This window comes from Aplidium turbinatum, chromosome 1 (genome assembly GCF_918807975.1).
Source record: "Aplidium turbinatum chromosome 1, kaAplTurb1.1, whole genome shotgun sequence".
NCBI classification, from domain to species: Eukaryota; Metazoa; Chordata; class Ascidiacea; order Aplousobranchia; family Polyclinidae; genus Aplidium; species Aplidium turbinatum.
Genome location: NC_137472.1, coordinates 53,504,133 through 53,530,413, shown reverse-complemented (window position 1 = coordinate 53,530,413; position 26,281 = coordinate 53,504,133). Strand labels below are relative to the sequence as shown.

General features: G+C 37.4%; 1 protein-coding gene across 1 annotated transcript in view; it reads right to left on the bottom strand.

Annotated features, from left to right (window-relative positions):
• LOC145771694 (uncharacterized) overlaps positions 1–23,494 on the bottom strand; it is a 31,774-nt gene extending 8,280 nt beyond the window's left edge. Inside the window, exons 1-16 of the mRNA XM_082583429.1 lie at positions 23,410–23,494; positions 21,552–21,601; positions 20,585–20,717; positions 18,471–18,594; positions 11,891–12,802; positions 11,157–11,242; positions 10,361–10,523; positions 8,305–8,481; positions 7,073–7,114; positions 6,461–6,550; positions 5,242–5,396; positions 4,578–4,659; positions 3,210–3,328; positions 1,735–1,819; positions 727–833; positions 202–314 (exon numbers count right to left, since the gene is read on the bottom strand). Coding sequence (XP_082439555.1) covers positions 202–314; positions 727–833; positions 1,735–1,819; positions 3,210–3,328; positions 4,578–4,659; positions 5,242–5,396; positions 6,461–6,550; positions 7,073–7,114; positions 8,305–8,481; positions 10,361–10,523; positions 11,157–11,242; positions 11,891–12,802; positions 18,471–18,594; positions 20,585–20,717; positions 21,552–21,601; positions 23,410–23,468 — 2,497 coding nt within the window. The 5' untranslated portion in view covers positions 23,469–23,494. The remainder of the gene's footprint in view (positions 1–201; positions 315–726; positions 834–1,734; positions 1,820–3,209; positions 3,329–4,577; positions 4,660–5,241; positions 5,397–6,460; positions 6,551–7,072; positions 7,115–8,304; positions 8,482–10,360; positions 10,524–11,156; positions 11,243–11,890; positions 12,803–18,470; positions 18,595–20,584; positions 20,718–21,551; positions 21,602–23,409) is intronic.
• Between the last annotated feature and the right edge of the window lie 2,787 nt (positions 23,495–26,281).

Sequence of the window (26,281 nt, the reverse complement as noted above, 5' to 3'; positions counted from 1 at the left end):
CAAGCTTCAGTACAGCAAGCTTTATAAATCAAATATTCAAAAAATGTTTGAACATTGTAGATAATTCCGCACCGGGTTGTCATGGACCGACGACAAAAAAGCAAGAGATGCTGTCGGAAGAAATTTTATGAAAATCTTGTAACAAATCCAAACGTAATATCAACATGTAGCCGGAAAACACTCCCACTGCCAGGTACATACCACCTTCACGGCGAATTCCATATCGGAATGTAACCTCTGATTCATTCGTGACGTTCCCAATAAATTCTCCTATACTGCTACCGACTGTGCCTTCTTTGCTGCTGTTGAAAAACCTGAACAAAATTTAACTTGCTGAATTTGCGGTTGGCGTACATGTAGCAATACTAGAGCTCAGATTGCCATCATGTACCAGATGCATGTGAAACATGAACAAACTTTAGTATTTTTGCTGTTACTTTTTGCAATAGATGAGCGGTGCAGGGAACTAGCTTACAACTACCCAACTACGAAGTGTAAGCATAAGCATTAAACATACAGCATAAGTAATTAAGCATGTCAACTCAAGTTCAAACTGAACGCACCAAAAAGCATCTATAATTACACCAATCAACCAAAGCACGGTAGCTTCACTTACAGTTGCTTTACTGGTCTGTAAAGTTGATTAGTTACAGATCAGTTCACATGAGTACATCAGGTTACATCAGTTAAAGAGCAGTTTGATGACTTTACAGTTGCTTTACTTACAGTTGCTTTTGAGTGATGAGGTTGATAGAGACATTCGTGGCTAAGACATTATCAGACATGACGTTTCCGAGTTCCTGCGATAGTTTGCAGGCTTCTACTACACTAACCTGCCAAAATAAGCTTAGTTTACTTCACAACGGCTCGGTGGCTAGTGCGCCCGAATCTGAATCGGTAGGCATAGGTTCAATACCCTGTCGGGTCATACCAAAGACTTTTTAAAAATGGTACTGAACCTAATTCTTGCTTGGCCCTGAGCAATGGAAAAGATTCAGGTAATAATGTACTCAGTTGCGCCTCTATACGGCTGCATTGACACTGTCTGCTTTGTAAAGCGCTGAGGAGCAACGCATTCTGCGATGGACACAGCGCTATATAAGTACAAGCATTATTACAGTATCATTATTACAAATGTAGGTACAAACAAGCTATTTGAGACTGATGCAACAGGTTCGCTGTGGTAGTAGCGGTTTACACTAACTTTTAAAACACGCCACCACCTTCACTACCTACCATTCACTAGCTTTAACAAATCACTACAGTGAACCTGCAGCATAAGGCTACAACAGATCGTTTGCATACGGTTCAGTGTTACACAGAAAACACTAATTTTGATATAGCATTAAACTGAAAATATATTTTCTAAGAAAATCCAATAGGCTGGACTGAACAAGCAGAGGTGCAGTATATGGATAAGTGAAAGCATAGAAAGTTAGAAACCATCCTCTTTCAAAACACTACAATGTCATGAGGCGTTGGTAAGCTGCACATGCCACTACTTTATAGATAGAACAAACTCATAAGAATTTTTTTTTGTCAAAGGTTTAATCAAAAATGCTCCTGCAAACTGACTGCATCTTTGCACTAAATTTCAATATTACTTTATAGATTTTCTGATGTGTGGTTTCTGGTTAACATGAACGGCGGATGTCGAACAGACACTAAAATATGTTACGTGGGTTTTGACTGCAACAAACTTGAAATGGCTAAAAATTAAAAAACAATACTTACTTTTCCAGCGGTTTTATCGGATATCTTCCCCAGCTGAACAAGGCGACAGTCTGTTCCCGAAATACTCAAAATAGAAACTACAACCCTGGAAGAATATTGAAATAAAATGACAATTTCTGCATGCTTTCAGACAAAGTACGGTGTGGTAGAGCGTGGTCAAGCGAGACTAAGAATCCATAGTTACCGTAAAACAGTACAACTTTGCCCGGGTGGACAGCTTTGCCCAAAATTTGTGAGTTAAAGTCTGACCACAAGATGGTCTTTTTTCAATATGTTCAATTTGTTTATTGGGTCTGTCTAATGCCGGAATGGCCCGTTTCGGTGAGTCCGATTCGGTGAGTCCGATCCCTTAACGGGGGATTTTTTTAATTTTTTTTTTTAATTATTGGGTACCGTAGCCTAATTATCATTGCCGTTTTAGGGTTCGGGGTTAGGGGTTAGAGGTTAAGAACTCACCGAATCAGACTCACCGAATCGGACTCACCGAATCGGACTCACCGAATAGTAGCAGACCCGTCTAATGCAGGGGTGACGAACCTTTTTGCGGTCGCGGGCCACTTTGTCAATTACACATGAGTTATCGGGCCACACAACTTTTTAATCGTAACCTACTATGAAATCTTTTAGAAGCGACTCAAGATATTATTCAGGAAAAGTAACAAGCAGCAGATGAAAGTAATAAAACCCACACAGTTAAAATTATCTTACGCAGAATCGAAACATACAACAGTAAAAAATAAAAACAAATCAACTTGAGCAAAAAAGATAGAGCACCAGTACTTGCACTGATAATAAAGACTGTTTAATTTTCGAAGCGTTGGCTTTCATCTGAGTATGATTTCTTTTTTTTTGGCTCTATCCTTTTGCTGAAGGCATAAAACAGGTTTGAGATGTCTTTTGTCTTTAATGCATGAGCGGTTGTCAAATTATTTTGCGGGCTGCAGGTTCGTCACCTCTGGTCTAATGGATGATAATTATACTCACAAATTTTGGTACTGCAAGCTTGCGTGACCGTATCTATGATCCCATGATCGGTTGACTTGGACAATTACTACAAGTATTATATTAAATATACAATTGTACATCTGCAGCAAAAACTGATAGAAAAAAGTTTTGCGTTACTTAAGGTTTTCATGCTACAGTGGATAAAAATCATCAAAGCGATAAACTTATGCAAATAGACTAATTTTCGAATATTCTGTTGAATAAGTTTTGCCCTGATGATTGCTATCTAACATGAAACTTTAGGTAGCACAGAACTTGTCCGTGCCAGTGTTTACTACACATGTTTTTAGCCTTGCTTGTTGCATCGTGTACTTTATTTGCAACAACTGCATTTTTTCTCTGGTAGGCTAGTATATACGCGATTATACAATGTATGCAATGTAGGCTACAACTTTAGCCAAACCATAATCGTAAAATCAAAACACGTCTACGTTTAGATAAAAAGAAATGTTAAGCAAAACTCCACTTACCCTCTTGAAGAAGCAAGTGCTGTTGTTTCGTTATAGAAATGATGACACATCGAGTAGTCATCTTCAGTTTCCAAGCTCCCAACACCAACATTCGCACGACCGTCCGTACATACGATGACCTAAGCAATGAATAACAGGGGTGACGTTGATAAGTGAAAGATGTGTAGAAAAAATTCAACAAAAATTATTCAGTGTTTTAAATTTTAATTATGGCAAGAACAGCTTATGAGAGATCGATTCATCGAAACTGTGAGACCAAAACGAAAAACGCAATTAAAAACCATGCGAGTAGGTCGGAAATGATTCAGCTTTTAATTTGTAGATTTAAATAAAGTAGAACGTGGAGTTCTCGATTTTCTGGATATAAAATGTAACGGAAAAATAAAAAATATTGGCAATAATGATCACTTCAGTGTTGAGGCAGTTTCAATCGCAGCCACCCAACAGGCACTTAGGCTACGTTTACATGACGTTTCATTGCGCCCGAAATGAAAGATTTCCATTTCGGTTCGTTTGGCGGACGCGCAATCTGTTTACACGCGGCGACCGAAGCGAGATTCATGGCGGTCTGGATTTCACATCGGTAGTTTTGACAGAAATGAAACCGATATCACGTGGTTGCGCTATGTAAACACGCCGCAATGAGATCCTAGCAATGAAATTAGCTCTAGTAGTTTGATTATTATAGTCAGTTAACTGGTAGTGTAGTAATTTGTAGTGTAGCACGTTAAAAGAACTTGAATATAACATAAATAAAATAGTTTTGTTTTTGAAGTCATAATAGTAGAATTTTTCCACTGGTTTAGAATGTTGGTTGCGTTTTGGAACCAGCCATCTGCATAATATAGCCTGCATTTTCAACTGGGACTAGTCTAGAATGTTGGCTGTTTTTTAGACTGAGCACAAAGACTTATTGTCAATGTCATCTGTAATCATTTGAGACATGCATTGGACTGGTGCACTAGTAAATAGCAAATTAGCCAATTAATTAAGCTAGTCCATTCTTGAAGAACACAAGTAAATTATTGACTCTGAACGTGTGATATCAGTCTATTGACCCAAAAGAATTTTGAAAATACTTGTGATATTTCAGTAGTGGTTAATGTACCCTTTTCCTTTGGAATTGCGTGTTTTATTGTAGAATCTATGTTGTTTGTTTTTTTGGTAGAAGAAGCAGCTTTTATTTTCAGCGTACTCAGTAGCCTAGTTACAGGCGCGAAAATCACTCATGCGTAGAGGCTGTATTCCTTTCGCCCGAAACCTAATGCCGTCACAATGAGATAGCATGTGAACAAAAACTTTTTCACGCCGCTTTGAGATTTCATTTCGGTCATTTTCATTTCGCCTCTCATGTAAACGTAGCCTTACTTGGGAACCAGGCAGTTTTGACGCCATTGCTGTTGAAACGACCAGGGCTGGACCTAGAGCAGTTCCACCTCCTTCCTGTAATCTGAGTTCAACAAAATACATTCTTGTTCAGTTAACCACAATTTCTTTCAACAAATGCAAACAATAATAAAACCAACACCAAAGCAAAACCAATTAGTTATTTACGGAATGGTGCAGGGCTCGTACTGTACCAGCTTTTTGACCTTGTGGCACACAGTACTTCATTGTACATCAAGTGATTTTACGACAGTTTTCAAACTAAGTAATGTAACCGGGTTTAAAGCTATATACTTTAGAGACACGAAAAATGATTAATATTAAAAAATACATCGACCTCTTTCGGTGCACAAACCCAGACTGCAGGTTAATCGCTTTTTAGCTGTCTGGGAACGTACCCTTGCCAAGAAAGCTTTGATTCAACTACATTGAAAGAAAAACGATATAACTCAATCTCTACGAATTAACATCTACTGTTTCCCGAATTGCAAGGATTAAATAAATAGTGAGTGATAAATACTGAAGGCTACAGTAAAAATTATACTTTTTCTTAATGTTTTAATAAAAAATAGCAACTGTTTGCGTTTCTTCACGTAACAAATGTCCAGGTAGGTAACTACAACGAAAAATTCAATAAGCTACAAACCCAAAAACAGTTTTTGTCAGCTGGGCTCTGGTGTTGACAATCAGGCCGGGAAGAGGAGCCATATAGCCAACGTGGGATAAGTAGTCAAAATCAAAGAGTTGGTATTCCGAGAGAACCATGTTTTGTTCAGGTGATCCGTCACCAAAAACTTGCACCTGAAAACATTCAAAAAATGAGAAGATCATGGAAGATAGGCTATGAATATTGAACGCAACAGACAATGACTGTGAAGTGTGAATGTATAAACCGAATTTGAATTCAATATGGAACGCAAATCATGTTTAGAAATTTCGTTAATTTCAATACTTTTTTGCTGATTTTTGGAACCTTTTAGAATATGTCAATGGTTTGTATTTTCCATTACGCAACGTATTCTTTGTATCAATTTTATTGCATGGCGCTATCGAAACAAATAAACACCAGTGAGTGCTCAGCCTTGTGCTGATAGTCGATCGATCTCTTCTTCACTTTTTTTTGTTCTCGCAAAGTAGCTTCGAATTTTCAAAAAATCACAACATCGTTTTCGAAAATACGCAATCAGTGACAAGAACACAATCTTTGAAAAAAAATTACATAACAACGAGTAGCTGCAAGAATCCTTCCTCTAGCCAGCAAATCAGTCCGTATTACATTGATTTAACGTTGAATCAATGTAGAAAAGAACTGATTTTTGGTTGGGTTAAGTCAAACAGGGAACTACTGCGCTTGGTAGACTTGGGTGTGGTTGCCAGCCGAGTGTGGGAACCGGCGCACGATTTCTTTTACAAAGTTTTACGCTGTTCTAAATCAGAAATATGGCTGTAGAATGATATAAAATTAAATAACAAGCAAGTAGGCAACAACGAAAACTGCGGCAATGTGGCATTATTTGTTGTTGACAGAAACTAGTCTCGAGACAAGACTGTAGCGTAGACCATAGCCGTTTTGATTGATTTGTACAATGCAAAAGGTTGCATCATCCTCAACCCGCCAAATGGAGGAGTTCTTGGATGACGTAAATCTTGAATGACGTAACCAAAAACTGATTGCTCTGCAGTAGCCTTCAATGTAGCCTAAGAAACGTCATACGTAAGTCTGGGGGTGGTAAACAGAAAGGCCGTGGGCCTCAAAAGCTCAAATGTAGAACAACGCAATATAAAGCTCACAAAAAAATTACAACCATAATATGCAGAAATAAAAATGAATAAACACCAAAAGTAATCTCAAAAGCAAAGCCTACCGCACTGTTAAAAGTGACCAAAGCCACTCTGGTGGAAGGTTTAGTATTTTCAATGATGCTCAGTTGGCTTGCAATGGCTTCCTCAAGGCTCTGTTGCAATGAAGACTTAATTACTTTTCAGTATAATGAAATCGTTCTCGCATTACTTTTACATAGAACACCATTAAATAAACATTGAACTAAAAACCCATAAAAGGTTGAAAAACCTATCCAGGCAGATGATTGTATTCTCAAACAATAGTGTATTTTTAAAACACGGGAAACTGCTGAAACAGATTTCAATTTAATACATTTTTAAAAAGCTTGATGATGAATGGTTGAGTCTCGGTCCAGATAGCAAATCAAATGATTTTCACATTAATTTAACGTTTCAACGTTTGCAGACAATCAATCAATGTAAAAACGATTGTTTTGCTGTCAGGGTCGATCTCCCATTTAGCAAGAGTTGCCGTATTTGCATTAATCCAAGTTGTAACGATTGAAAAGGCTGCTTTTGTTGACTAGGTTGCTATTCAACTCACACATTGTACAGTTTGTTCCTCGGATATTTGCTGTCAAAAGAACGTAGAAAATGAAAGAAAAGAAGCTTTAAAATAATGTTATAAGACTTACTTTCAAACGTGACACAAACAGAGACCCAGATGAAGAGTCCACCTGCGACATTAACGACTCAGATGATCATAAATAACAAGCTAAATAAATTTGAAAATTGATCCATAATTTAATCGATACACATTCGGCTTTCTGAATGAAGAATTTGACGATCAAACGACGATGGCTCGACTCAGGGTGTGGGTAGTTGATTACGTATTTCAAGCACAGTTTTCATTCAGTTAAAACCAGAGTTGTGGAGTCGGAGTCGTGGTCGGAAGGGTTTTGGCGTGTCCGGAGTCGTTAAAAAAATGGAGGACTCTGCCTTCTGCTTAATACAAAACGATGAACAACAAAATTTTTGTTTGCAATCTTTTTTCAAAATATTTTTTTCTTGTTCTCTGTATTGTGCTCTTAAACTTTTCCAGAAAGTAGAAGTGACCAGGTTTTCAAAAATTGTCGTTTCAATTTCGATCGCAATTTGAGTGAAATTAAATTTTAAAAAACTGAAAAAGAGGAAAAACTTTAAAATACCTCACAACCCTCAAAAACCTGGCAATACTGAAGCCGGAGTCGACCAGTTATGAATCGAGGAGTCGGAGTCGTATAATTTTGGCCCGACTCCACAGCCCTGGAAAACTGGTAAATGAAATAGTGCGATGAAAGTATCATTTAAATTACAAACAAAATGCTAGCCTAGGTGACTGAACCTGAGGCGGTAGTTCAAACCCTCCACAAGTAGTCAAGTACGCAAAACCGCCGAGATTCAAATTCAATAAAAGCTTTTCCAGTTTCAAAGTTAAAAAAAGGTTTTATTTTTTATTTAATACAAAATTCTATTTGCAGGGTATCGAAGGGACACAGCCCCACTCAAGATTTAACCAACTATTTCTGAATCATTGACAGGTAACAAGAATAATGATAATTTATTTTACACCAGTTGGGTGCAAAATAGCGTGAATGAAAAATCTCCATAATTGGGAATTTTCAGCCAATTGTTCTATGTTTAGTATTCACATTGGCAGATAATAGCATACGATTATCCTATCGGTAAATAAAAATTTGCATATTTTTGTCGCAGGCTAGGTCCATTGGTTCAAGTCATAGACAATGATAGATTGATGCTTTTTTTAGTGTAATGCCAAAAGTATTTATGATAACGCAAAGACAAGAAATTGATCAGGGTGAAATGATTGCCTACTGACCTTCTCTATAATTTTAATATCATAAAAGTTCCAACAAATCCTTCTTACCCGTGACGTAACACACATGCTGCCAGACGTGTCAACACAAAAGACAACCAGTGATTCATTGGCAAATGCTGGAAATGAAGGTGGGTTAAGGACGTATGTGACATCTCGAACAGCATTAGAAGGTACTGTAGTCAGAGTAGACTTATTCGTTGATTCACAAAAATTGCACTTCCAATCCTGATAAAAGAAATAAAATCGTTCGGCAAAATGCAATTGAAGTGGGTTCAAATTCTTCAAAAACTTCTATCAAATCCAAGTTACCAATTCACAAAGCTGCTTCAATTACTGATGCTTGTATCGCCAGTCCATTTCCACTGTGACTTATAAATACTACAAAAGACTCAGGCGGTCCCTGTAAATCATGTAATTGAAACCCAGCAAGCGTGAATTACGTACTTGAAGCTGCGTAGACTGTTTTTAAGCTTTACCAATAACAATAAGAGAATAGAAGTATACGTTCTATAACAGCTGTCATTTCTGCAACATCACTTTTTTTCAATTTTTATGTCATGTTTGCAATATGATCACTTCTCCCTCTATCGCCAATGCTTTATCACGAAAGGATACAGGTGATATCATTTTAAAGTTTTTGATATGACCGCACCTGGAATCGAACCAAGATCTGCAGTACCAGAAACAAAAATACAAACTTGAACAAGGAGCAAAAACGATCTTGCAACCCTGCAGCAAAGCAGACTTTCGTGCTATTTCCTCACAACTTGGCTAATGCAGGCCAGAAACCAGCCGTTGGTGGTCATATGCAAAATGTTCAACTTTTGACAAAAATAAAACCTGCTTGGTAGAATTTCAACACTCGTCATCATCTGGTGAAGTCGCTACAAAGGTGATTGTCTGAGCAAGAGCAACGGCTCAAATTCACCGTTACTTTAAAAAATGTACACTTTTTGGCACAAAACAAGCGCTTTCGGATGCAGGACCTCTGCGGCTAAGGGGATGCAAATAAATGATTCCATTTTAAACACTCCCTTCAGTTAAACGAATTCATTTTCTCCAGTGAACCGTAAAACCACGCTTCTTCGCCAGACAGCCAAACGTACTGTGACAACTCAAGAAGCAAAAGGTGATCGTTTCAATGTCGATAACTGTTAAAGTGACGTAAAACCGGCGACTCATTGCTGACCGAGAAAGGAACTGTAGCACAGCAAATCAATTATGCCGAGACTCTGACACTCACTGAGTCCGGAAGCGCAACTCATAGCCCAAATCTACATGATTGTCAAGTTCGAAAGAATGGAAAGGAAAACTCTGTAGCTTCGGTAACATTTGACTGAAAGCAACCGTCAAGTTTACGCCGCCCAGTCGCGTTTGAAAACAGAACTATGCGGTTGAGAACTATGTGGCATGAATTAGTGGTGTGATGAGCTCAGCCTCATGGGCAAAACACGTGTCAATCGTTGTCAATTCTTGCTACACTCGAATGCCGAGAAGCACTTGAAGATGGAAATTAACCATCAGGACATTTTATTTTTCTTAGTCACTTTCACCCAAAAGTGCTGGAAAGGTCAATGCTTCCGAGCCTTACTCTCAAATTGTCAAAAAAGGAAAACATTGTAAATCATATTTGTGACCTGGAATAAGACATTTTTTTATCGTTTGTAGCAACTACGGTAATGAAGAGTATTGTGAGGAAATATCTACGTGCAAAATTGTTGACCTTTGTTATCACACCCAAGCATGACATATGCGACGGTAGCTTATCCAAGAAACACACTAACAAGTGAAGTATTTCCGATAAAGGGGCCTATTCTAAACATAACCTCAATTTGATATGGATTGAAATAACAATTAAGGACGCCGGTTTTTCCAATGAAAGACAAACACATCGTAGGTTATTGATATTGCGAAGACTCAAGACTGTAGACTGATTTATAAGTTGCTTTTTCATTAGCTATTCAGCATTAAACGTATAAATTGCCGAAAAAGTGTCCATATGTCTACCATATTAATTAACAATTCACATTAAAACCTATGCTCCAATAGCTCTGCACACAGAGATACGAAAATCCATGATTTTAACAAAGCCATGAAAACCCACCGGGAATGAAGGAGTGGCATTAACAGCGATTCCGCCACATGTTTCACAATGAGAAGGGTTATCTTGGCATTGCCAACTTGATGTAGCTTCAGCTAGAATTCCCAATTTGACACAAACGATATTTGTGTCAGCAGAGGCATAGACAGAATCAAAGGAGGTGCTCCTAAATAGTAAATTAATTAGACATTTGATTCCATTTAAGTGATTTTTGTGGGTTTCCAATTCAATAATTTACAAAATTTTGTTGTTTTTTTGTAACGAGTTTGCTTTTTTTAAAAGCTTAAGTGATTTTTGTGGGTTAAGCTCTTCAAAAAAGGAAATTCGTTACACACAAAAAAAAAAATTGTAAACTATTGAATTGGTATTTCATCTGTCGCATGTATGGAGCGACTCCAGATTCGATGTTGCAAAGTGCTTAGTAGTCACAAACTCTATACCACCATCATGATGAATAGTCCAAGCGTTCAACAATAATGGTGTTCGCATTGACTTGAACAGTGCCTTGCAAAGGCATCTCTTATTCTCTGTGCGTGAGTTTGGTAAAAGCTTGATGATGCAAAAGAAAAAGAACACGTGACATTGATGAGTCATCAGCGTTGACCAATGACAAGGCGATTCGAATAAATGTCGGTTTGACATCTCTCAAGAACATGCGGCTATGTCTTGGGCAGAACATTTAAAGACATGCTAAAAGGTGAACACGAAGATTAGTTTCCTTGTCTTCCCGTTTAAGTATAAGCCAAGATACGATAAAAAACAGAGATTTGAAAACTAGGGTGCAGCAAAATGTACACACCGTGAAACAACAGAAGCGGATTTTTCTTCATCATATTTCATCATGTATTGCGGGATCTGGGGTGCAGAAGGTTTGGAAAGCTGTGTCTGAAAAAGGCAATAATGGCGATAACGCGCAGCGGACAACTTAAATAAATAACAAACTAGCCCATCTTATTTTTATACGAATGGCGAAAATAGGCTATTAGATTAAGGTGTTTGCCATAAATCAATTACGTATGCTTGCTCCAGATGATTGTACGTGCACGAAAAACCAACTACTATGCAGCATTAAGCTACAAACATGTCATATTACACACAACTTCAAATTATATCAACTCGGTGGTGATTGCTGCCAACAAATTATTTTTGCAGCGTCCCACGGCTCGAAACGATTTGCAGCTCGAAAGATCAGCGTTTGCGAGTCGTGGAAAACCGAAAGACTGAACTGGGCCTATAACATGCAAAAAAATCATTCAAAATCATCAAATTGCTATTACCGGCAATTATATCTAAATTAATCTGTTGAACAATCATCTAACTTAGGGTAATCCAAACTGTGGCCCGCTGGACGCACATTGCCCTCGCCAACTCCATAGCCCTTGGAACAACTTCACATCATCATCACTGTGATGGTGATATAAAACAGCTCCAAGAACCGAAAGAAGTCACGGGGTAAATGCAGCCCGCGTTTACAGTACGCACTATCCTAAACTAGAAACAATCAAAACTACTGCAAATTGAAAACAAGCATACCACGTATAGATTGTCTACAGAAGGCAACAAATTATCATCATGTGATTGTGGGGTGGATTGAGTGACCAGTGAAAAACACGGAAGTTGGCTTTCAAAAAACTCAATGTCTTCTCTTACCAAAGGAGGTGACAAGGCAGGGGCTGACGGCTCTACAATCGCTTGTGTCGACTGGACGGGTTTATCAGCAGATGCTTCATTGTTAGGGAGCGTTGGATAGAGCGTCTTAATGCTGGAGGAATCAATTGATTCTTTAACTGCTGCTGGTGTAGCGGGATCAACTGTTGTAGTGGTTTCCGTTCGTAAAGACTTATTTTTTCGATAAGAAGTGTATATGTTAGACGGTTTGGGAAGTAAAGGAGGCTTCGTACTAGTTGAGTCAAACGATGGATTCTGTTTCAATTTTGGAATATCAGTAAATGGATTTGTCGAATCCGAATGAGTTCTGGAAAGTCGTTCAGGTGAGACTGCACTGGCGACAGGAAGTTCTTTCACAACCTTCGGAGCTTTGAAAACAGGAGTTGCTTCCAGTAAGGTTGGTTGAAGAGCATTTTGCAATGGAAATGAACATTCATCTTCGTGAATGGAAAAAGGATCAAACGGAGCATTTGGAAGAACGTTGACTTGTTTGGAGACTATGGGTGGAGGCTTCAGACATGGTATAGCAGCGGGTGGCTTATCAAAGTTGATTAATGAATCTGAAGTCAAAGTTGGCTTTTTTTTATTCCAACTTAAACTTTTAAAGACAGTATCGTTGTCTATTATATCTCGCGAGGGAATGGGCGGAGGCACACTGGCCGCAGCTTTTAATTTTGATTTTCTTGGTGGAGCAACTGGCATTTTGTCTTCATGTTGCGAAACTGAATTCACTTGTGATGATTTCTTTGCCAATTCCTTTTCTCGATCTTGTAATGCCTGGTATCAGTAAAGAGGGCGTCTTAACAAAACAGCGCTGCTCAAGTAAAAATACACAACAGTTTTCGTAAAGCACTACGGTATAATATAGCTTTACCTTTAAAGAACCGGTCAGTGGAATGGTTTACTTGATTGTACGCAATTGAAGCGAAAAAAATGTTGATTTTATTTAACATTGGCACAACTTGTCTACATTTAGAACACGACAACAAATATGAACCTAACTCTTGCAATGCCACAGACAGGGGCTCCGAGAGGGGGAGGAGTCAGGCAACTTTCCCCCTAGCATAACATTGTAAGGAAAAAACGAGTATTTTGTTCTTTTTTTACATTTGAAGGGCGAAGCAGGACATTAAGGCGCGAACAAAACGGCGCGAGACAAAAAGGCGCAGAAAAAAGGGCGCAGAGACAAAATGGCGCAGAGGCAAAACGGCGCAGACAAAACGGCGCCAAAGTCAATGTAACAATTTTTTTTTCTTTTGAAAATACTTAACTCAAGCGCTATAGTTGATCAATAATAGTTTTGATTCAAACGCGTTGCTCACTTCAAGTTCATTTGGGAAGCACGAAATAACATTATTGTAAAGAGAAACTGCCGTGCAACAATATAATTTGTGATAATTAAATGAGTTCAATAACACTCAATGACATTCTTAATTCAAATGCGTTGCTCCTTAAAGAAGTTTAAATGCTTTTGATGTCATCCGTCGGCGACTGGCCTCCAAGGAATGGACACGAACAAATTGTTTCGGCTTGGGAGGGAAGTGTTGGAAAGCATGTCCAAAAGTTTAAACCAGAAAACTTTGGAAAATTTTTTTTAAATTGCTGAAAAAAAGTAGCCTACTGTTGTGAAATGCAGTGCGTAATTTCATTTGTGCAGTTTCGTTCAGTTGAGGAACATTGCAAATTAATTATTTTACCAGACAGCGCAAAAGACTTGAAAAAAAAAACCTTGGCGATTTCAAAACAAACAATGAGTGTGAACCGTGTTTTTCTACCTTACCACTATTTTGGTAGGCCACATTCCATTCTCAAAACTACACAGCTGGTAAGGAGCTAAAAATAGCACGCTTGAATCAAAAACTTCAACAGTCAAAGTTCCCGTTGTGACATCACAGAGGTCGGTGAGATGAAAACAAGTCCGATTGCCGCAGTTTGTAGAAAAATGCTTTGATCGTACATGCTCTCCCAGTCAGCAAAGATGGTCTTTTTTACATTGAAATCAATGTATAAAGGACCAGTTTTGCTGGCTGGAACATACATCATAGTGTTAATGTGACACAGAACTAGTAAACTCTTTAAAGTTTAACCAGAATTGTAAACAGTTGTATGAAGTATCAGTTGTAATGTGCGTTGCTGCCTAGTCAGCACAGACACCTTCTCAACAATTACGCCCATTCACAATTACTGCAGAAACGTAGTAAATAAACAATTCCTGATTTCACTAATCATCGGCAAACCGTTGCAATTTGTACCCAGCTCGAAAAGTAAAACCCGTCTGGTTTGTCATAGATTCCGTCCAATTGTGGTATTGATTTGCATCCTATCTTTGACACCCATCTCTCTGAACTGTCACGTGCGCTAATTCTGTACTACAAAGCAATTATCCAGGTAACAATATCCGCCATTATAACTTTGATTCAACGTTGCCAGACTTTGAATCAACATCAATGCAAAATCAATGGAATTGTTAGCTGTGTAAGAATATATTTTTGCGGCTTGTAGCCAAATCTGCCTACATCTCAAGCAAACATTTGTTAAATCCGATCTTCGTACCTTTCAAAACAAACAATTTTCACGTCTGAGCACTGTGGTCGCACTTTTGCCAGCTGGATAATTACAGAATAAATAGTTTCTTGGCAGTTGATAAGCCGTCACGGTTGTTAGTGTGAGAGACAGAACGCAAAGTGTGATGCGGGAATATTAATCGCGCCGTATTTTGTCTTGAAAATGATGCGACATAATCTTTAAACTTATTGCAAACAAATGTACGCTGTTTCAAATTGCTCCCCGACCAAATGTGGTCTTTACTTCCCGACTGAACTTGACTTCGAATATAAGGAGCAACGCATTTGAATAAGAATGTCATTGAGTGTTATTGAACTCATTTAATTATCACAAATTAGATATTATTGCACAGCAGTTTCTCTTTACAATAATGTTATTTCGTGCTTCCCAAATGAACTTGAAGTGAGCAACGCGTTTGAATCAAAACTATTATTGATCAACTATAGCGCTTGAGTTAAGTATTTTCAAAAGAAAAAAAAATTGTCACATTGACTTTGGCGCCGTTTTGTCTGCGCCGTTTTGCCTCTGCGCCATTTTGTCTCTGCGCCCTTTTTTCTGCGCCTTTTTGTCTCGCGCCGTTTTGTTCGCGCCTTAATGTCGTGGACCGTTTGAAGGGGGCCTATTTATAGTAGCCTACTTACAAATGTAGCCTACACGTAAAAATAAACGAAAGAACTGTTCAATGGACGCTAAGCTGATGAATTTAATTCGATCAAATTAAAGGAAGATGTAATCAAAGTTAGAGGAAGCTAGGGAGAGTAGGCTACTCGCAAGCTTGAGTTGTTGCAGAAACTATGAATTTAAAGGAGAAATATTTTCTTTTTTTGAGGACTGAACGCCCCAACAACTCTGCTTCACCAGCTCAATGATAGAAACGAAATTTATTTTACGTAAGTTGCAACGGATTCGCTATCTGCTGATAGTCAATTAACAATGTATCACGTATCAGCAATCTTAGATATCATCGATAAGTTTAAAGTCCTATGGAAAAATCATCGTATGTCTGATGTGCAGTTGCGGCATGTGGAACAAGTTTCAACAATTTGTACAACAATGATATTTTGGATGTTGGTACTTTTCAAGGAAAGCTGCACAGCAAACTTGGGCCGCAAACACCAACACGAACTCACCACCCCATGTTTTTTACTCAAAGAAATCACTGATTGTAACTTTCGAAACACTTTTCGAAATATTTTTGTTGCCTATGAGAATTTGTTACGTAGCCTAAACCGGTATCTCCAACCGTCAACGTCGCTACTATAGCATCTGCACTGGAAGTCAAACCCTGCCAGTGCAAGATGAGGCCTGATAGGATTGCCATATCGCCAGTTTAAACGCAAAATTTCTTACATTTGGTGGACTTGACGTTGATACAAAAAAGTGATTGAACGTTTTAACAAATTTGCCTAAATCATGTCGGTTTCTCTATTTCAGTGTGCCAAAGTCATTGTTTCACCACTTCCACGTGCCATTGAGGCAAAGCTCTGTTTGTTCCTCACAATGCCAAGAATGTAAAAGTTGTTTGCAAATAATACACATGTCATGTCGTCAATGCTAAAAAGGTCGTTCACATTTGTTAAAAATTTATCTTAATATTGAACTAGCAGTGAAAGGTTGAGTTTATGTAAGTGGCCACAAATACCTCAAAAGTACTTCAAGCAGTCAAAGGTTCTTCAAATTCAATCATCAAGCGAACACGGAAATTGCTAAATTAATGTTTGAATAGTAGGCTACAATAATTGTTTAACTTTAGTCTGAAGGGTTGGCTATACGCTATTTTTGTAACTACAGTATTTAAAACAAGTATTTACATTCGCCAATCTAAAAGTTCAAAAAAAAAAATTATAGATATTTTGTTCCTTAGGCTTAAAGCACACTTCTAATGAACTAAAATGAAGTATCAAATTAATTTTATTCAAGCGAAATACAAGTATTCATTTAGGTACAATCATATTTTGATACTGTCGAGTGTTGCGTATTTTTTGCTTTAAGTGATTCCGTATTTTCGCTTTCAATGTGCATGTAAATTTACGTTTTTAAGCAAGATGTTGGTTATGTTGGTGTTTGCTCTCCGAGGCTCCGTCCTTTACTGGAAAACTGTCAGCTTATTTTACTGTCAAAAAAAATCTGAGTTAACGTTAAACAGATGCAAAAAAGGTGCAAGAAATTCAAAAACTTATTAAACAGCCGGCAAGTACACACACTCTCATGCACCGGCGCGCACATCACGCTCGGTGAAGTCCCTACAGCAAAACTAACGTTTTGCCATTAGACAGGACAGAAGAAAAAAATGCAATATCAGTGATGCGCGTTAACCGCGGAAAAGAACATAAAATGAAGCATTGATGAAGACGGCCGCGTAATAAACCAAGAATTTATTTTTTTTACTTGGGCAGTTTAAGCGACTTAGCTATTTCGCCTTTGACCCATTGCTTTGACCCAAGTTGGCTTCAACAAAGCTGCAGTCCAAAGCAGTTCTGAGTTCTTTCGACGTTTACTGACAGCAAAACAATATAAAAATATCTCATTCTCCAGTTGGTAATTAAGTTGTTTGCACAAAAGGATCGCCTCATCTTAAAACAACACACAAGTTTTCCTGTGCAAACAATATAACTGTTGATTCAATAAAGACCTAACGAAAATTGAAAGAGGCTGTTCACCAAGCATTAAATTAAATAATATGAGATGTTCTGCTGGTGCAAATTAAGCTAAACTATCACAAGATGCATACAGTGACAATCTGCTTTTATTCCGACGTTTCGTCTATCAGACACGACTGGTTGACGTCGTGTGACGAAACGTCGGAATAAAAGTAGATTGTCACTGTATACATCTTGTGATAGTTTAGCTTAATTTGCACCAGTAGAACATCTCATATTATTTAAAGACCTAACGAGGCTGACAAAACCCGTTTATTTTACAACGTCTATAGATGTTAAATCAATACAAAAACAACGAATTTTGCTATCAGGGTTAGATTTTACTTGGAACAAGGCAATAATATGAAACTTAAAGTGAATCATCAAAACTTCATTCTTGAAATGGGGTACTGTATTTGAACCAGCAAATTCGACCTTATTTACATATTTTACCTGACAGTGCAAAGAAACTGACTTGCTGGTTGGAATTACATTCCATGCTGGACGCAAGTTATGATTATTATGAAAGTCGGATTTAGATCTTTGCCAAACCAGTGGTGCAGAAACTACAACAAGGAGTGTTCGCACAATTTTTGATTAGTCGTGAAGAAATGCTTTATGAGGCAATGCGATTCGAAACTAAATCAAGATAAAGAATTCTACTTCGAAACGAAAATAAATAGTTCTATTTCGAACAGCAAGCTACTAGCCAAGCCTACAACTTGTTCAATCCTGACCAGAAGGAAAAGCCAAAGATTCACCAGAAATATTGATACGCAATAATTGCATTTGTTGCAAATCAAGTTCAGAATTATTGAAATCACAAGGCTCCAGAATTTATATTGTAAATTCGCTGACATTCATATTTGCAGACTATTCCTACCATAAAAGTAAAGCGCCCAAAGTAACTATAAACCAAACTCCAATCACCACCCCATGAAATGTAATGACTCAACAGTCTTAACCCTATACATGGCCAGTTGCAGACTGATTGCATCTTAGCCTTAACTTCCAGGAGCCTTATTCATGGATCGCGGAATTAGAATTCCGTGGTTCATGCCCTCTTTTAATTCCATGTCATGTCAGACCAAAGACTTTGCTCTTTTGTGTAGCCTACAAAACAGCTGAGACAAGTCTGAGTAATACTGTGGTCACACCATAAGAATAATTACAGATTAAAAAACTACTTGCAGTCATTAAAACATTGCTGAAGCAATCGATTATCAGCAAAACAGCTCTACCTTTCTTAATTTTTCTGCAAGGGAAGAAGTTTTGGTATAAGAGGATTGTGGTTGGTACATTTTTGGTTTAGCCGGTACTGATGGCTTTTCCTTTGGAATTGCGTCCCATGCTGTTTCAGGTTCCCTGAAAGAATGTTAAGACAGTAAAAAAATATTCATTAACTGATAGAAAATTAATATCGTAAAAATTTTATGAAAAATAACCTATTTTCAGCTGATTTTTTCAACCTTCTTGGGATGCCTTTGAGAAATCTCTTGTGAAATTTTAGCAAACACTCGAAATACACTACATCATCGGCAGTAAGTAATTTCGTTTAGTAATTACTAGATCCTTCTAACCATTGATTGATTGAATCTTTATCCTCGGACTGGGAAAGCTTCTTTGAGAGCTTATTCCTGGTCGCATACGCGCCGACTTTCGGGGGGGCCGAGGGGCGGCGCCTCCCATAAACTTATGGTTGAGGGGCAACAAAAATGGCTATTTCAAGGTGTTTCAAAAATAATATATTTTGCGAAAGAGTTTTAGATCATTTGAACGGACTTAAAAAATGCTGAAAGCGAAAATCAGCCTACGTTGTTCTTGCCCGCAAAACAGAAGCTGATTGCATGGCTTTCTCTGGAACGTAAATTCTACTGATACGCTCAGTCACACACTGCTTATCTTCCCGCGCGTGAGGAGCAACTTCAAAGCCAAAACGCGTGGTATCGAAAAAGCGAACTTTATCGAGTTGAAAACTACGACACAACGAACAATTACGTAAATACAGCTTAAAAGAAAAAATGCATTTTTCAAAACTGTCATCCGTGTTTTGCTTCAATAAGCACTGTGTTGATGTATATTATGTGAAAATATATACATCTCATCCTGCGCTACCGCATATAGCCTACTCGAGTATAGGTAGATCTCGTGTATAAGTCAAACCCCTACTTTTGAACTGAAAATCGGTGATATTTCCTTCTCCCGTGTATAAGTCGAATAGCTTATTCCTGGCACTACCATTCGATGGTTTATCCAAGTATTGGCATTGACATACGTGAGGAAATTTCAAAGTAGGACAATATTAAGTAAACCAGGTAAATTAGACGCGCTAGTTTCAACGAGGTTTTTCCGCTGTGAGATTAATTATGATTCAACAGAACGCATTGTTGTGTTTGCAATGTGTGAGAATTACAGTGTAAATCAAAAACCGATAAAAGAAAAGGTGTTTAATGGTCTTGGTCGCAGATAGTGCCTGCATTAACGACGTCTCTTACCGCTATTATCACCTAGCTAACCTGACATCATTGTTTTATGCGGCCGCTAAGATTTGACATCGACTTCAACGGTCATGGAATGTTACGTAATAAGAGCGATTATATCCTACACACAAAAAATAAAAAAAATTGATCTCTTAAAACAGCTCTTTCTGCTGTTTTCTCTCGTGAGCTTTGCATATTGCTCAACAAGTGCATAAAGTTTATAATTGACAAGAAATCATTAAATTTGAAAATTAAGTTTGAATCACTGCAAATAAACGTATGCGAACATTTCGACCTATACTCGACTATATATACGGTATTCGATAAAAGACTTTCGATAAAAAACAGAAGAGAAAACAAAGGTTATGATGTCATCACATTTCTCGCCCCCCATGGTTTTTTGAAAAGTTGGCGCCTATGCCTGGTCGTTTCGCATACTTGTAGAAGCTTTGAACCACTGACGCAGGCCCGGTCACTGAGATTGACAGAGTGGAGTTTCCGACTGTTGAAGTGTTGTTGGCGGGGAATTATTCCATCCATAAGGTACCGTTGAATGGAGAGCAGTCCTTAACAGGCGATGCTCAAACGCACACCATGAGAGTCGAACCAGCGCCGCTTGATCTTGAAGTTTCTACGGTTCAGAAGCATGCACTAACCAACTGAGCTATCAGGGCGGACTTAAAAAGTTTTGTGATGACATTCAAGAACATGACATTGACATTCAAGAAACTACTATTAGACCTTTAGATGCCAGAAAGAATGAAAACATCAATCAGTTGGGTGTAACCAAATTAATGCATATTATTAAATGCTTCAGACTTGCTTATCCTTAAGTCTGTTGGTTTTTAAGAATGTGAATAAAACATGTCATCCACCTGTAGTTTTCATCTGCAACAGCATCATATGTGTTATCTTCTGCCGGTAGCTCCGCTGCTGGAGGTAGATCAGGTAAACGTTGCCTTGGTTTGTTTTTCATAACATCATCAATAGATTCATAAACTGGATCTTCTTCTTTGAAACAATATTTTTTAAAATATAGAATTCAGTACTTACAACGTACATAGGCTAAAGGTTATACAGTATAAGCTAAGGCTAAATCAAGTCCTTATACCAGGGCTACTCAACTGGCCGACCGCGGTCGAATCCGGACCTTCTGGGTGTTGATGGTGGACCTTGAGCTTTTGAAAGAATAATCTCATTCAGGGCTTCTTTAAACAGATTTCTACTGGGAGGAAGCAATTTTTACTGTGATTATCCTAGTCGCTGGGGGGCTTCAACCACCGGACTCCCCAACACTTTCTCAAAAATCGAGTCCAGTTACAATTTACCTAAAAAAGTGGTTTGGTACAGATAGTTTAACTTTCGTGGTTGCGTGTGACATAACTTATTCACCAGACCGCTAAAATTATTCAATTTGTCAAACCGGACCTTTGTTAACATTAGTTGAGTAACCCTGCCTTATACACAACAGAAAATGTGGGAAATTTTTGTTTTCTAAGGTGGGAATTCTGTTTGATAGAAGCTTCAAGAATTGACTTTCAGAGCACCAAGTCCCCTTCAGAATTTTAATCCTAAAAATTTCGTATACTTCTACTGGCTTTAAAGTAAACACAGCAGCACTGATACTTGTTAAGCCAATGAGATTGAAAGTTGAAAATATTTATTGGGACATATTCTATCCAGTTGCTACCTCTGAGAACTTCCCTTGAATTGTCCTGCTCAGCTGCATGCACCAAGAATTTAGCCATAGGTTTATGATTTTTCATGCCAGACAGCATACAAGAGAATGCACTCTTAACCATATAGCTATTGCACAAAGTCCAATAATGTACACTCTCATACCTGCAGCATATGAATCTTCTTTTTTCTCATTAAATATTTCTTTGGGCACACTGTAAAGAAAAACCCCATTTTACAAAAGTGCAGTAGCCATTCACACACAACTTTCATACAAAATAAAAGTCTAGAAAACATTTTTATTGCATTTTATGTGCTGCTCATTGAAGCTAAAAGATAAAAATTAGTGTGCATAAGGAAATCATATTCTACATATGTAAAGGGGGGTCCCATACTTGATTCAAGTGCCGGGTATGAGAAGATAAGGTTCTCATTGTACTAAGCCTTTGGCACTAAGGAGAGTAGGGTGGCCAGTTCCTTTCTCTTGGCCACCTTTGCTTCAGCAACTACGCCCACCCAATTTATTACACCCTGGGTAGAGGTGAGCGGTGTTTTCAACAACCAGCTGAAGCCGGGAGTCAAACCAGGTTTGCATAATTGGAAAGCTAACGCCTTATCCGTTGCGCCATCCCACCTTATCCGTTGCGCCATCCCACCGTCATTCTACATATTTATGTTTAACAGACAAGGTGACAAAAAATGGTTTAGAATTAGTACTTTTTGAGTTTATGTAAATGCCAATTGCATAGCCTAACCTGATTGTTAAAGTACCAAGTAGTTTAATCTCTCTGTACATTGTTACAGTTTACAACAGTGGTTTTCAACCAGGGTTCCACGAAACCTGTTTTTTTTTTGGTCATTTCTCGGTCATTGACCAATTTTTTAGCAAAATGTCCGAAAAAAATATAGTCAATTTGGTCAAAATGTCCGAAAAAAATATAATATAGTCAATTCTCTTCTCAGATAAAACACGACAACGTTTCTCAGCGAAACTTAGTGTTGTAGCTATTCAGGAATTGCAAATTTTGGATTGTATCAGCCACTTGAAAGGAAATATTTTCTTCAGAGAAAATGACCAAAATAAATAAAAAATGACCAAACTTTTTCAAGTCATTTCGGACAAATGACCGAAAAGTCTCAGCAAAAAAAAAAACAGCGTGGAACCCTAAGGTTCTGTCAGTAAGTCTATGGGTTCCGCAAGTTTACATTCAAATCCGAGAGTCTATTTTATTATTATATGCATACTGGGTTGTTTTTTTCGCTGAGACTTTTCGGTCATTTGTCCGAAATGACTTGAAAAAATTCGGTCAATTTTATTTATTTCGGTTATTTTTAGTCATTTTTGGTCATATATAGTGAATTGATTATATATTTTTTCGGACATTTTGACCGAATTGACTATATTTTTTTCGGACATTTTGCTAAAAAATTGGTCAATGACCGATAAATGAGCGAAAAAAAAACCCAGTAATGCATATTGTTTAAATATAATCAAATATTGATTAGGTTTGCCCCCATCAATAAAACACACAACCCAATATTAAAGACTTGTGCAAGAAACACCAGGCTGAAGTTTCTCATTGAATTTTTTATGAGAGTAAATGTAATTTTTTACAGTTTTTTATTTTTATTGTACATAAATAAATCTGAAAATAAGTATTTTAATTTAATTTTATTAATCAAACGATGTTTTTTGCATAAGACTATTAAATTGTTGATCAGGGGTTCCTCAAGCTTTTGGAATGTTTCATTGGGTTCCGTTCCACCAAAAAGGTTGAAAACCACTAGTTTACAACAACTTCCTTTATAAACAATAAAGGTTCCCACAATCAAAAACAATCACTTTAATTCAGATTCTATCTAAGTGTTTGGCTACTATGCAATAGAAACTTCTCTTACAAAAACGTTCTCAAAAGTCTAAAGAAATCAAACTCTTTCTAGGTTATCACCTAATGTTTTTATATCATATCCTAACCTATATGATAACACTATAACTGAATATAATCAAAACATGCATATATACCTTGAATAATAAACGTCTGACTGGTCACCAGCATATACATGACTTGATCCAAAATCCATTTTCTTATTAATCTTTCAGTTAGTTGTTTCTTTCAACTACAGATAACCTTTTATACAAGATGACACATAAATAAGCAAACTAGCCGTTTTCCCATCGACAAGCTGAGAGTAACACAATGACTATTTAAATACAGTAAACAGAACGAAAGCTGTAATGAACTTCATTCAATATGATATAGTTGCCTACTGCAAGCAACTTCAAAGCAGAACATCTAATTATCTAGAATTCTCACATTCAAATCCTCGAACAAGTAAACATGAACATTGGGTATGGTAGTTTCTGATTTAATATCCTTTTAGCCAAGTTTACTTTGTTAAATTAACTTTTTTTTCTAGTCAACACTTAACTAGGGCACATGTCTGAATGGGTTCACAAAAGATGCACAGTAATTAGCCAAAACCTGGTAAGAATAAAACATTTTGAATGCAAACGTTGTCAAAGGAAGATAAATGAAAGACATGAAGAGAAAATCACTTTAGCTGGGGATTAGGGATAAACTGGAAGTTTAACACGGTTGAAATGTTCTGCTATCTAGGAGATGTTCTGAATTTTATTTTTGAATTTGTCAAATCCGAATGAATCAAATCTGCAGATATTGCTGCATTTAGTTTAATTTAGACAAAAAAATGTCCCACTAATTTTATTCAGACTTTCTTAAGTCAAAAATAAAATCTTATTCAGTTGTTTTTACGTGCTTCAAATTTATGTGCTGTGTATTGTGTATACATACACTTTTAAGGCAACACGCAAACGCTAAGATAAAATTTAGTGTTCAGTTGTGAACAAAAACTTGTTAAAAGTACCAATTGTAAGATTGTCTATAGTAGGGGTCACCAACTGCGGCCAGCCGGGCAATTATGTGCGGCTTGCAGAAGGTATCAGTGCACAAATATAACCAAAAATACTTTTCTTGGGGAGTTAAAGAGCATGAAGACAAAAAATACTTTCCGGGAAGCATATTTTCGCTTTGCATACGATTCCACCAACCGACCAATCAGATGATAGTTCTAGGTGGGGGTCGCTTAAAGTTATTCAAATGCGATGTCCAACCCACACTGTCCCAGTGGTTGATTAAAATGTCTGTTTTCGAAATTGTGTATGAGCATATGGTTGCTTATTTTAACTTTGTAAATTTCATGTCACTATTGTGCGTTTTACCGTTATTGCGTTTCATTAGCAGTGTTCCCTATATGCAAGTTTTTGTTGGCAAAATAAGTCGGTGTGCCACAGTGCCAACTCAATTTATAATAAATTGGCAAAATATTATATATAAATTTAAAGACATTTTTCTGGTTGTAATAATACGAAAATACGGAATGGCCCGTTTTGGTGTGTCTGATTTGGTGAGTCCGATCCCTTAATGGGGGATTTTTCAATTTTTTTTTAAATTATTGGGTACCGTAGCCTAATTATCATTGCCGTTTTAGGGATAGGGGCTAGAGGTTAGGAACTCACCGAATCAGACTCACCGAATAGTAGCAGACCCCGAAAATATTTAGCTTAGTAGGCCTACTGCAAAATGTTGTTAATCAACAATGCTGATAAGCACTGCAAGTGACAGTTGTCCAATAATCAAAGAAAGGCGGTTTTAGAGACTCTCACAAAAAGGATGAAAAACCAATTCATTGCTTTTTTATTTAAGGAACACTGTTCATGAGTTAGCCTACAATAGAAACATTTTTTCGGAGATTTCCACAAGCATTTGTTTCATGATGCCTGGTTTCTTTCTCCCAGTTAGTGGAGCCTATTTTTAACTGATATGATATGTTTGCAGGTCATTATTGTTGCCTGTAATGCGATGTGTCAAACTTTCCTTGTTTATTGAAACTGTTAATTGCAAGATATCTTTTGTGAAGCGCAATGACAACCACCATTCTTGCTTGGCGCTGAATATTCTGATGAAACCGCTTGCCTCGCTAAAAGTGGGCAAAACGAGTGGCTTCGTTTATTAGACATTGTTAAAGAAGTCAAAAGTGTTGTTAAAGGAGCTTGGCCTGGCAGTAGTGTTGTTCAACTAATTTTATTGCTGCGGTAATCTAACATAAATATTAACAACATGTAACGCTGAAAACTGGGTACAAAATACGTTCTTTTCTAGCATAAGAGTCAACCTACCTAAAATTTTATTAGTGCGGCCTGCCACAACTCTCCTTAGTATTAAAGTGGCCTGCATGCAAAAAAGGTTGGTGACCCCTGGTCTATAGCCTACCGCCCTACAGTATTATGTATATCGTATACGGTATACAGTACCGTACCGTATATACCATATGTGATAAATACAACACTTAAGAACAGTAATTGAGAATAACTAGTTTTGAATGAGCACAATAAATTCCAATCAATGTTATGTGTGTATTATACATTCTGTAGGCTGCACTACAAAATCTATGCTTACAAATCCTGTCCCTAGTCAATGCAGCTTCATAAGGTACGGTATTTGTTCAACAAAGCAGTTACACGTATTACAGCTGGCGTATCTATTGTTGGTTATATTTATTTGTCTCTCCATTTTCAATTAAACTTTTATACATTTAAAGTTAGTTGTGTATGCGTAATTTCTATTGAGTGTGTTTATAAAATTATATATAGGTTATTAGTATTACTGTTTTCATTTACCTTGAGTTGGTAGGCTGCTACCAGTACAGTACCATATGTAGCTCAATGACTGTCTAGTTTTTTTAAGGTCTCTTTGGCTCAAGGCATGCCACAAAACAGTTTGTTCATACCTCTTCTTTACAAAAATTAACAAGCACATGCCGTTCTATTTTGACACAATCAACTTATGAAAAGAACATGATGGACAGTAACGGTA